The sequence below is a fragment of the Phaseolus vulgaris genome, chromosome 5 (genome assembly GCF_000499845.2).
Source record: "Phaseolus vulgaris cultivar G19833 chromosome 5, P. vulgaris v2.0, whole genome shotgun sequence".
NCBI lineage: Eukaryota > Viridiplantae > Streptophyta > Magnoliopsida > Fabales > Fabaceae > Phaseolus > Phaseolus vulgaris.
The window spans coordinates 25,374,221-25,386,510 of record NC_023755.2 but is presented as its reverse complement, the minus strand read 5'-3'; the positions used below and the strand labels follow the sequence as shown (position 1 = coordinate 25,386,510).

The 12,290-nt window shown below is 39.7% G+C and overlaps 1 protein-coding gene across 1 annotated transcript; it reads left to right on the top strand.

Moving 5' to 3' along the window:
• Positions 1-1,224: 1,224 nt before the first annotated feature.
• LOC137835324 (chitin-inducible gibberellin-responsive protein 1-like) lies at positions 1,225-4,637 on the top strand. The gene is made up of 2 exons (XM_068643790.1): positions 1,225-1,558; positions 2,507-4,637. The coding sequence occupies exon 2, from the start codon at positions 2,654-2,656 to the stop codon at positions 4,400-4,402; it is 1,749 nt and encodes a 582-aa protein (XP_068499891.1). The 5' UTR covers positions 1,225-1,558; positions 2,507-2,653; the 3' UTR covers positions 4,403-4,637.
• Positions 4,638-12,290: the final 7,653 nt, after the last annotated feature.

Sequence of the window (12,290 nt, the reverse complement as noted above, 5' to 3'; positions counted from 1 at the left end):
TCATTAATTAAAGTTGTGTTTACACTACAAATATTAAATGCCAAACTCCTCTTTTCTTTTTCTTCACAATTTACATGCAAATGATCTAAAGAAGTTTTTAAAGTTGTGTGAAGGCAAATTCTACACACAAATTATTGCTCTTAATTATATGATGATTTATTTGCATTTGGTTTTTTATTCACTGTCAGTAAATTTTTATAATATCTGTCAGAAACTATTTTATGGTTGACAATACATAACATGCATAAAAAATCACCAGAGTCAACATTAATAAACAAAAAAAGACACTTTAAAAGGTTTCACATGTGCCAAATCAGCCGCCATTATCCAAAACAGTATATTTGTTAAAGAGCCGTCATCTTGTAAAAAAATTAAGTGAAAATAAAACAGGTTATGTTTTTTTGGTGATAAAGATAAAAAAAAACACTGTGAAAAGAAAACCCTTTATTCTCTCTGTCTCGCTCGCTCTCACTCGTTCCAACTTTTTTCGTTACAACTACTTTCCCTTTAATACACAAATGGTTAATTTTACAAATATGAATGATTATTATAACTTTGAAAATCAAATTAAGCATGTGTTTAGCAGCTGGCTAATTTCTTTTGACTAACGATAAGCAAGATTTAGCAGATAATACGAATTGATAACGAAATCATGATTTAACATGTGGGCGCGGGTAATTCAGATCCCGAAGGGTGGTGTGGGTCATTCAATGCGGTCCACGATCATAGAAACCGTTGGAAGGAGCACGTGAGAGTTTGCCACGTAACTCTAGCAGTCAAATCAAGGCTTCAAAAATGCACACGTGTGCGACTGTGTGTGAGATTAGTGTTACGGGTATGGAGGCATTTCCGTCACGCGCTTTTCTACTGTTACCGCACCAAATTACAATAAAAGCAATTTAATAATGTGATACAACGTCACCCATGAGTCATGTGGCGCGTGTGAACTCATCATTGTTTAATGCGTTACTTCATGCTCTTTGCTCCAACCCATGGACCAAGTCTTTCTTTCTTCATAGCAACATAATCCTTTTTGGATAACATTTTAATAACATGAATCGTGTTTAAGCTAAATATAAAATCATTAATATAACATCGGATCTTAAGTGGATGAAAAACTTTTAATCAGTGGTAATCCAATTAAAATTAAATTAGTAGAACAATTTTATGAGTTAATTAAATAATTAGTGAGGGTTGAAAAGAGTGTTGAAGCTGGACCCGCGTAGAGAAGAGAGTAGAAAAGCGAGGAATGTTCGACTTCAATTTCCTAACGTGTGGTCGGCTCCGTTTAAAATACGCGCCGTGAGTAAACACTGATATGATGATATCATCGTAGAAAACCGCCGTTACCGTCTCCGCTGTTATCCGTACCAGTCTTCGGTCTTACCCAAACACTTCCTTCTCTATATAAAACATTCAGACACCTCTCCCCAACTTCATCCAAACCAAAAATCACACACAACAACACAGTCGTTAATATAACAACAACAACATCATCATCCAAACTCCACAAATTCCCAACACTATACAAAGCTCAATTTTGTTTATCCTTTTTCAGGTAATTTCTTTAACTTTCCTCAGTGAAATGGTTTTGTTTTCTGTTTCTAAAAATGAGCATACCCATCCCCTGATATGTGTATGTTTTTGTTTTCCATCTCTTAATATAAACAAATAATTCGTGTTTGCGTTAGTTTTCAATGTTTCAGCATTTTATTGTTTCTGGCCATGATTTCAGCGTCTTGCTTCTTCTTTAATTGGATTGCTTTTTTTAATGAAAAGATTACAACATGGGTTTTTTTACTATAATTTCATTGATACTAAACTATTTTTTATTTATTTTGATGTGATGTTAGTGATTGGAGGGGTTTGAATTAGGGGAATGATTCCTGGGTTTGGAACAGTTTTTTGGTGTCATAGGTAGAAATCCTTTCATTTTATATGCTGTATCCATGGGAGCAAGTAGCAATAGAACAATTCATAGAGGTTTCTTTTGATTATAATGATTTGGGTATGATGGAAAACTTTCACTTGCTGTTTTTATATCTAATAAGAAGGAACCCTTTATAAATCACGTGGGAGGGCTGTTGAAATTGCTTGCTTTTGATTTTTTAATAAACTTGTAACATAGCTCGGTTCCCAGTTCAGATGCTTTAGTAGTTTAACATGTAAAATACCTACAAGGTTAAACCTCTTGATTTTGTTTTTGAGTGTTGTATATGATCATTTTTCTGTTTCCTATATGCATGACTGAAAACCCAACCACACTCTACTCAGGCATTCCAGCATAACATCGATTGCCTCTAGTGGGGGCAAAAGAGTTATGAATTTAATTTTTCAAACTTCATCAGCATGAATTTTCTAGTGTTTGGTCGGTTTCTTTATTTCTTGTGTGAGCATGTCTTTATCTTCTCTACAAATTGCAGTTGCGCTAGATGAGTGGTACAAGGAATTTTGTTTAATCTATTGTTAAAATACTCATTGGTGCCTGTCTATGTTGTCTTTGCAGGCTTATATTCTTTTATTGAAACTGCTGCTGGGCTTCAAATCTGAAGCAAAGTATTAAGAAGTTTGCAGAGGGTGGTGTTTTTATGTTTTGCTACTCAAATTATTAAATCTCCTCGTCACATAAATCAGCTGATGCCATCATCGTAGGATGGACTCACAACAGCTTTTCAGTTTTGGTGTTGCTAGTGCAGGATTACCTTACATGCCATCTTTTCCCACAATTCCATCCTTACCCAACAGGCTGCTTGGATCCTTGAAATATGACACTGGAAACTCACCTAATTCACCCTTTTCCACTTATTTTGATTCTGACACCCTTTCTGCGTTGAGTGACAGCCAGGAGCAATACAGCCCCAGAGAAAACCTCTCTGGTGTCAGCACTTCTTGTAACTCTTCACTGGAAACCAACCCTTACATGCATGGATCAATCTCATCTGTGGACTTCATAGACAATTTCCCACTATATTCTGCTAGGAACTCTCTTCCACAGAATGTGAATTGTAATCAGAAAATCCAACACGCTTTGCTGGAGTTAGAAACTGCTCTGATGGCCCCTGATGATGATCAAGTTACCACACCAAATACATTGTCTGAGAGCAGCAGACCAATGGCATCTGGCCAGAGAAACAGATCCTGGAGGCACGAGAACCATGGATCACAATATGCTCAGCCATCATATGTTCCCAGTAGTAGGTTGTCAAGTGAAGTTGTGCATGTAGAGAAACGGCAAAAGTTGATGGAGGAACCAGCACTACAAGCTTTCCCACCCAACAATTTGAAGCAATTGCTGATTGCATGTGCCAAAGCCCTACATGAAGACAAGGTGAAAGATTTTGATGAATTGGTAGGAAAGGCTAGAGATGCTGTGTCCATCAATGGGGAGCCAATCCAGCGGCTTGGCGCTTACATGGTAGAAGGGCTTGTTGCAAGGAAGCAAGCATCAGGGAAGAGCATCTATCATGCCCTTAGGTGCAGAGAGCCTGAAGGTGAAGAATTACTCTCTTACATGCATCTGCTGTTTGAGATTTGCCCCTACTTAAAATTTGGTTACATGGCTGCAAATGGAGCCATTGCGGAAGCCTGCAGAAACGAGGATCGCATACACATCATAGACTTCCAAATTGCTCAGGGATCTCAATGGATGACTCTTCTTCAAGCTCTTGCAGCAAGACCTGGTGGTGCTCCCCATGTTCGGATCACGGGGATTGATGATCCTGTTTCTAAATATGCACGTGGCGACGGATTAGAGATTGTGGGGAAAAGGTTGGCCTTGATGTCTAAGAAATTTGGCATACATGTTGAGTTTCATGGAGTGCCTGTTTTTGCTCCAGAAGTGACAAGGGAAATGCTAGATATCAGGCCTGGAGAGGCCTTGGCTGTGAACTTCCCCTTGCAGCTCCATCACACAGCTGATGAGAGTGTTCATGTGAGTAACCCAAGGGATGGACTATTGAGATTGGTAAAGTCACTTTCTCCCAAGGTGACTACACTGGTGGAACAGGAATCAAACACCAACACAACCCCTTTCTTCAACAGGTTTATTGAAACCTTGGATTACTACTTGGCAATCTTCGAGTCTATTGATGCCAGCCTCCTCCCAAGAGATAGCAAGGAGCGGATCAATGTGGAGCAACATTGTCTGGCCAGGGATATAGTGAATATTATTGCTTGTGAAGGCAAGGAAAGGGTTGAGAGACATGAACTATTGGGCAAGTGGAAATCCAGGTTAACAATGGCTGGCTTCAGTCAGTGTCCTTTGAGCTCTTATGTGAATTCTGTCATAGGAATCCTTCTGAAGTGCTATTCAGAACATTATACTCTATTGGAGAAGGATGGAGCCATGTTGTTGGGGTGGAAGGACAGAAATTTGATATCAGCTTCAGCCTGGCATTGCTGAAACATAGATAGGAAATACTTAGTAATGAATAGAAGTATCCTGATGATGGAAGCCACATGGTACTTGGAGGGTTAAAGCTTAAGGTTTATCTTCACTGTCAGTGCTATGAATTTCATCATTGTTCTATAATAGGACTTTGCCTTTCCTTAAAATTTGTCCATAAAGAGTTTCATTTCATCTCATGTAACAGTGACCTAGTACATTGATTCTTTTATAAAATTTCAAGTATATCAAATGTTGTTGTTCTTTAGATATTCTAAACTTGCGCCTGAACTTCAAGTACGAATTTTGGGAATCTCAAAATTTTGAGGTGAGTATAGTTTAATATATTCTCAGGGGATACACTTGGGTGCCTTCTTATCTTGGATGATAAAATTGCAAGCATAAGTAACTAATGACGGTGATGTGGTTTCCCATATCAAATTCATGGAAAAGATAAAGATGATAATTTTGTCAGATTGTACATTATGCGTTTATGAGCTAAACGAGAGTGTATTCAAGAGTTTTTCTTCAAAAAGTATTTTTAGAATTTTTTAATATTTTCTCTTATTTAGTGTTTTTGAAAGTAGTTAACTTAGCACCGGCTCTTGCAGCCAACAGCTTCTTGGACGGTCAGAAATAGTCTGCCACTGAATTTGCGACCAAGTTGGAGACCTTTAGCTATTGTATCACTTGCCACCGAGAGTCCCCAATGGCTAACTCATAACACAAAAATCATTAATATATTTCGGATTTTGCATTCAATAATGTATTTCCCTATTTTCAAATATACAATTAAAAGTGTATTTTATAAATTTGAAGAATAATTTTGTAATTTGACCACCTCATTAAATGTGTATCTTCAAACTATGGGGTGCAGAATGTAACGGTTCTTAGAGTGACATTAGAATTACATGGACCCAAAATCCTCAATCCGTAGCAAGCCTTTAGTTGTGGATTTCTTTTTGCACCTCCATAAGTATTTCTACACCCTTATAAGTATGAAAATAGCAAGCCTTCAATTATGGATTTCTTTTTGCACCTCCATAAATTTTTCTACACCCTTATAAATATGAAATAGCAAGCCTTAAATTGTGGATTTCTTTTTGCACCTCCATAAATTTTTCTACACCCTTATAAATATGAAATAGCAAGCCTTAAATTGTGGATTTCTTTTTTCACCTCCATAAATTTTTCTACACCCTTATAAATATGAAATAGCAAGCCTTAAATTGTGGATTTCTTTTTTCACCTCCATAAATATTTTCTACACCCTTATAAATATGAAAATCCCTACTTTGTCTTTTGGTTTATGAAAAAATTGATTTTCAGATTGTGTAAAAGTCAGTTTTTTTCATGAAAAAGCCTTTTCAGTGTAATTCAATTTATTTATTTATTTTTAGATTATATAATTCAGAAGTTTTTTTCTTTAGATGGTACAATTTGAAAGTATTTTTTTTACATGAAAAAAGATTTTATATTATATTAAAAGTTACTGTTAGATTTTTGGTTTATGGAATCTAGAAGTGTGTTTTGAATTACACAAATTCAAAAACTCCTTTTATACAAAAAAATAATAATTATAAATTACATAATTTTTTGGTAACATTTTTTACATCAAGTTCATCTATGGTACAACACATAAATAGGGTGACAATTATAGTGATAGCAAGAGAACAATGACAATAAGGGATGATAACGATGGCACGGGAACCATCCGATGAAGTGTACATATACACTATTGGGTGCAGAAAGTAAAGGCTCAAATTATATTATTAATGATTCAGCAGGCCGAAAATTAAACTAAAGAGGCAGTTTCTTCCTGCATTCCTACATTTTTCTTCATGCACTCTCATAATTTTTTAAATTCCAAAACTGACCTTCACATGTTATTTAAATTTGGGATCTGGGAGTGTGTTACGGATTCATCAATCCGGAAGTGAATCATGTTGCTTTCCGGGGATGAGGGAGTGTTCCGAAAGCAAAATTTGCATAAATTGTTGATTTTCAAATTTCTGAATCAGGAAGCCTATTTTCTATTAAGGATTGACGAATCCATAATGATTTTTTTCAATTATGGATTTCTAAATCCAGAATGCACATTTTAAATTACGGATTGACGGATCCAAAATGGTTTTTTCAATTATGAATGTTCTGTATTTTTTTATTTTGAATTAATATTGCCATTCATATACTACCGGACGCACTAATCCAAAATTTGACTGGAAGCACCAATCCAAAAGTTTATCGGATTTCATAATTTGGAATGCAAAAAAATAAATGTATAGTTTTATATAGGGACAATTTTATCTTTGCACAACCGTGTGAGGGTGTAGGAAGAAAAATGTAGGACTGTAGAAAGTAACTACCTAATAAAGAAGACATATAAAAGTAGAAGTATAAAACGAGTTTATGATTTAGGATGTATCAAATTAGGAGTGATAAATTGGAGTGTTTTTTCCCCAGCTAGTATAACTTTTTTACGAATTTTTCAAAAATGGACATTTTTCTTTTCTTTTCTGAAAACAGGTAAATCGCCCACCACACGTGCGCTTTAAAAAAACAAATTCATGTAAATCGTATATCCAGTATAAGTTTTTAATTTTTTAATATATAATAATGTATAAAATTTTAAAAAAATTTAAAAATCTAGAATTCGTATATTTATTTCAAGTTAAAATGGTATCTGAAATATACGTTTTTAATTTTTTAATATATAATAATTTTAATATACGATTTTAATTTTTAAAATTAAAAAGAATAGGAAATTAAATAAGTTTAACTGAATAAGTTTTTATAAAATATTTTTTATTATATATAATTAAAAAATTAAATACATTAAAATTATTTTGAATTTTTAATAAAAATAATAATGTAATACTTTAATAATATAAAATAGTAAATATTTAAATTTTATATTGTTAGATTCAGGGGGTGGATAGTACAAATTAAATTCATGTTAGGTTAGTTTCGTGTTTGAGTTAGCCCGTGATCGAGTGTTAATATGGTTATATTTGGGATTGAGAATCTATCTTAATCAAATATCATTTACTTAATAAATAACAATTAAATTTAAAGATAAAAAAGTAATTACTTCCTTTTTATACTAATTAAATTAAATACTATTTTAAAGATTAAAATATTATTAACATTTAAATAAATTTATATAATAACAAGTTATAAAATAATTTTTAAACTGATATTTAAATTAATTATTAATATTTTAGATTTTAAATTAATCTTTAAAAAATTAATAAAAATTAATTTATAATATTAAATAGTTAAAAATTAAAACTTTAATAATTAATGGTTAAATACCAATTTATAACTTATTATTAATAATATAAATTATTTTAAATATTAATAATTTTTTTAATTTATAAAATAATTTTTAATTTAATTAATATAGTAGCTAATTATTTTAATATTTAAAATTAATTTTTATATAATAATTTTTTTATAGTATATATGGTATTGAATTTTTACTTGAAGTGAATTTTGGGTAAAACTAATAATAATCTGTAGTGAGTTGGGTTTATATTAAATTGTGATTATGTAACAATATACATAATAGAACATGAAAGCACTTACTTAATTGAAAGAGATGAAAAATAAATGTGTAAATAGTTATTTATGATGGATATCACTTACTTGTGCCTCCTCCGTGCTTATGGAATCCGGAAGCAATGCAACAACATAATCTTTCAATAGTTGCCGGAAAATGTTGTTGTTAACAACCTCTGTCAACTAACATGTCAACTAACACAGACTTGATACCGCAGATATGACATTAGGTGATGTACCACCCTGATAGTCGGAAGTGATGACGTGGCATCAAGCTACAGTATAGGCGTGTTGACAAGACGCCAGATTGGCAGAAGGAAAGGAAGTCGGGGGGCTCGTGTAGTCGCCAGTTATGTACTTGGCGTGCTCCGATCTCCAGCATACCAGAACCGGCGATCACCGGGTTAAAGATGAAGTCGCCAGATGTAAACTCAGGCGACCAAGGGATTGGAGATCGCCAGAGCAAGCACATCGCCGAAGATGAAGGTGGTGCAGATTATGAAGGCGGCCGGCGAGACCACAGGGAAGGTGTACGAAGGCACCCTAACTCGCCAATTCTAGTAGAGATCGCGCTCCCAAGTTAGCTATGCACTGGGCAGTACCATGCATAAGTAACTTAGCCAAAAGAGAGTCAGAAGCAGCGCCCAAGTCAAGGAGGCTCCAGATGATGGCACGTGTACGACTGGATGCGAGCCACGTGTCCAGCTGCGTAACTGCCAGGAGAGAGAAAGTGACCAGGTCTAAAAGGGTTTCCCAACGAACTTTCGAGGTACGCACGTTCAGATTGTACTCTTTACGCTTGCGAGTTCTTGAGCATACTGTGAGAGAGAACATTGCACGGTTCCTTGAGAGTTCTTGAGTGTTTGCTCTTGAAGTATTTGGTGGTTCAGTCACTGACTTGGGCGTTGGAGTGCGATCGGTCGCAGCGGCGCCGCTCTGTTCTTTTGCAGGTTCTTGAGGTGGATCGTGACGGAGGACGGAGGTTGAAGCGGTGCACACGTCGATCCAAGTTTGACGAGGCAAGTTCCAACGTTCTGGCCAACAGGCAGGATCATCAGGCGCTCACCGTGGGGCCGTGTAAAACTTGTTCCCATCCGCAGCGTGAGTTCTTGGAGGTTTTCGTCGTTTTCTGCGTGGTTGTGTGCTGGTGCAACCGTTGTTCGCTGTTCGTTTGAGATTTGTTCGGTGATTTCACGTTTTCCACTGTTCGTTTGAGTTTTTGTTCGGTGAAGTGAAGTTTTCTGCCGGTTGCGCGAGTTTTGTTCGGTGAGATTTGAGTTATTTGGCTTGTTTTGTTTTCCGTGGAAGAAGCGGTGGTTTCTGGTGGAGTTGCAGGTTTCTGTGGAGGTTTTCTGTGTTCTTGAGTTTCTTGCGGAGTTTTGCGAGGTTCTGACCGATTGATCGCTGAATCAATCGTAGCTGAAGTAAGTGTTGTTCGTTGCATTCTGTGATTCGCCAAGTTTCATGAGAAAAATGAGAAGCAATCGTTCAAGTCTAGTTGCGCCCGTCGCTGCTGAAGGCGCCGCCGCCATGACCATGGCGCAGATGGTAGAGATTATGCGCTCGTTGCAGGCAACTGTGGAAGCCTCGCGCATAGAACAGGCGAGAATGCATGAGGACCTGGCCGCCTCTCGGGCCAGGAATGATGAGCTTAGCAGAGTGACTGAGGAGCTGCGTCAAGCTCTTCAGGAACAGCAAGGGCGTCCTATTGCTGAAGAGGTCGCGCCGTCGACGCCGCCTCGTGTTTTTCCTATGCCTTTCGCTCAGGCGATTACTGACACGCCTATTCCTGCAAGTGTGGTACATGTTAAGGCTGTTTTTACCGGCGTGGAGGATCCTGAGGCTCATCTCACCACGTTCCATACGCAGATGATGCTGTCAGGAGGATCAGACGCCGTATACTGCAAGATGTTCGTAAGCACACTCCACGGAACGACGCTGGAATGGCTTGTGAGCCTGCCTAACGGTCACATAACCAATTTCCAACAGTTTTCGAAGATTTTCGTCGAGCAGTACATCGTGAATAAGGCACCGCCCAGGGTGTCTTACGATTTGTTTGATATAAGGCAATATCAGGGAGAGTCCCTCAGGGACTACTTGAATCGCTTTGGGGCGCAGATGATCAGATCGCCGGCTAAAGACGAAGAAATGCTGGTCTATGCATTTAAGAAAGGCGTGCTGCCGGGACCATTCTGCGAGGCATTGATCAGGGCTCACCCCGCCACGTTTGCTGAGGTTAGGCGACTTGCGGTGGCCCACATCGCCGACGAGAGCGAAGTCGCCGAGAAGAGAGGAAGCGTGGCTCCTGCTAGGCCACGCGCCCAGACGAGGATCCAGCCACAAAGGGTTCTGGAGACAGCGGCGGCCAGAAGGGATCAGAGGACTCGCCATCCTTACGATCCAAGGAAGAACAAGGGCAGGGGCCAAGGGCGCCAGCAACCAGCACGCCGGGAATACAATCGCCCGCCTAAGCACAAGTTTGTCATGGGATTGGCGGACCTGATCGCCATCCCCAATATATCTGCTAGGTTGAAAGCGCCAGAAAAGGTGGGCGACAAGGTGCTGGGACCAAAGCCAGACGCCTGGTGTGAGTTTCACCAGGGCTTTGGCCACACAGTGGATTCGTGCTTGGCTTTAGGATACCAGCTCGACGATCTGGTTAAGAGCGGGTTCCTAAATGACTATTTGCTGGATAGAAGGACGGGGGGCGCACGAGATGCCTACGCACGGGGAAATCCACACCATTGCAGGGGGTTTCTCAGGGGGGGATGCACCGCATCACAGAGGAAGAGGTACGCGAGGTCTGTGATGACGGTGGATATGTTTGAAGACCACTCGCCGGAAGTGGACATTACATTCACCAAGCAGGATCTTCGGGACGTTGTGCCTCATGACAACGATCCCATAGTAATCTCTTTAATCACAGTAGGAAGAAAGGTCCACAGGGTTCTGGTGGACCAAGGAAGCTCGGCAGACGTGATGTTCTGGCCGACTTTCACGCAGTTGGAGCTGCCCCTTGACCAGCTGAGGCCCTATGGAGGGTGTTTGTATGGTTTCGCTGGTGACCAGGTGGAGGTCAGGGGGTACATAGAATTGAGGACTATGTTTACAGATGAGGCGGGTTCGAGAACAGAGAAAATCAAATACCTTGTTGTAAACGCTCCTTCAGCCTACAACATCTTGTTGGGAAGGCCCACGCTCAATCGGATAGGCGCTATACCGTCGACTCGGCACATGAAGGTGAAGTTGCCGTCTATGGAGGGGGTGGTGATCACCATCAAATCCGATCAAAAAGAAGCAAAGAAGTGCTATGAGAATAGCCTGAAAAACAAAAGATCGGTGAGTTACGTAACAACCACCCCGCCTCCCGGTGTGAAGCCCAGATCGACGGTAATAGAAGAGACCGCCGGAAGAGACGTGGAGATGGTGGATGCTGATCTGGGGGAGGGGAACGCCGGTCTGGAGGAAGAAGAGGCAAGGAATCGCCCTGAGGAAGCGAGAGAACTAGGAATCGCCAGGGCGGTGATCGCCAGAGAAACCAGACCAAAACCCGTCGAGCAGTGGCTCGAGAGGGAGATCGGGGGAAAAATCTTCAAGCTGGGAAGATCCCTGGAGGTTGAGCTCCAGGACCAGATCGCCAAGGTGATAGAACGGCATCTGGATGCGTTTGCATGGTCCGCTTCGGACATGCCCAGGATCGATCCCGACTTCTTGTGCCATCATCTGGCGATGGACAACTTGGTGAGACCAGTGCGACAAAGAAGAAGAAAGTTCAACGAGGAGAGGAGGCAGGTGATTAGGGACGAAACATAGAAACTCCTCGCTGCAGGCCACATCAGGGAAGTTCAGTACCCTGAATGGCTGGCAAATGTCGTGCTGGTGAAGAAGAGTAATGGGAAATGGCGCATGTGCGTCGATTTCACCGATCTCAATAAGGCCTGTCCAAAGGATTCATATCCTTTGCCAAGCATAGATGCCCTGGTGGATAGTGCTGCAGGGTGTAAGTTGTTGAGGTTCCTGGATGCCTTCTCGGGGTATAACCAGATCAAGATACATCCCATGGATGAAGAGAAGACTGCCTTCATGACCGAGAGATCGTGCTACTGCTACAAGGTGATGCCGTTTGGGCTGAAAAACGCGGGGGCCACGTACCAGAGGTTGATGGATCGAGTACTTGCACCGATGCTGGGAAGGAACGTGCAAGCGTACGTTGATGACATGGTCGTGACCTCGCCAGAAAAAAGCAAGCACGTTGCAGACTTGGAGGAATTGTTCACGACGATCGCCAAGTTCAAGCTGAAGCTGAATCCAGAGAAATGCATCTTTGGCGTGGAGGCTGGAAAGT

Excerpts from the sequence above, each read along its gene's own strand:
- LOC137835324 (XM_068643790.1), top strand. The coding sequence starts at position 2,654 with ATGGACTCACAACAGCTTTTCAGTTTTGGTGTTGCTAGTGCAGGATTA.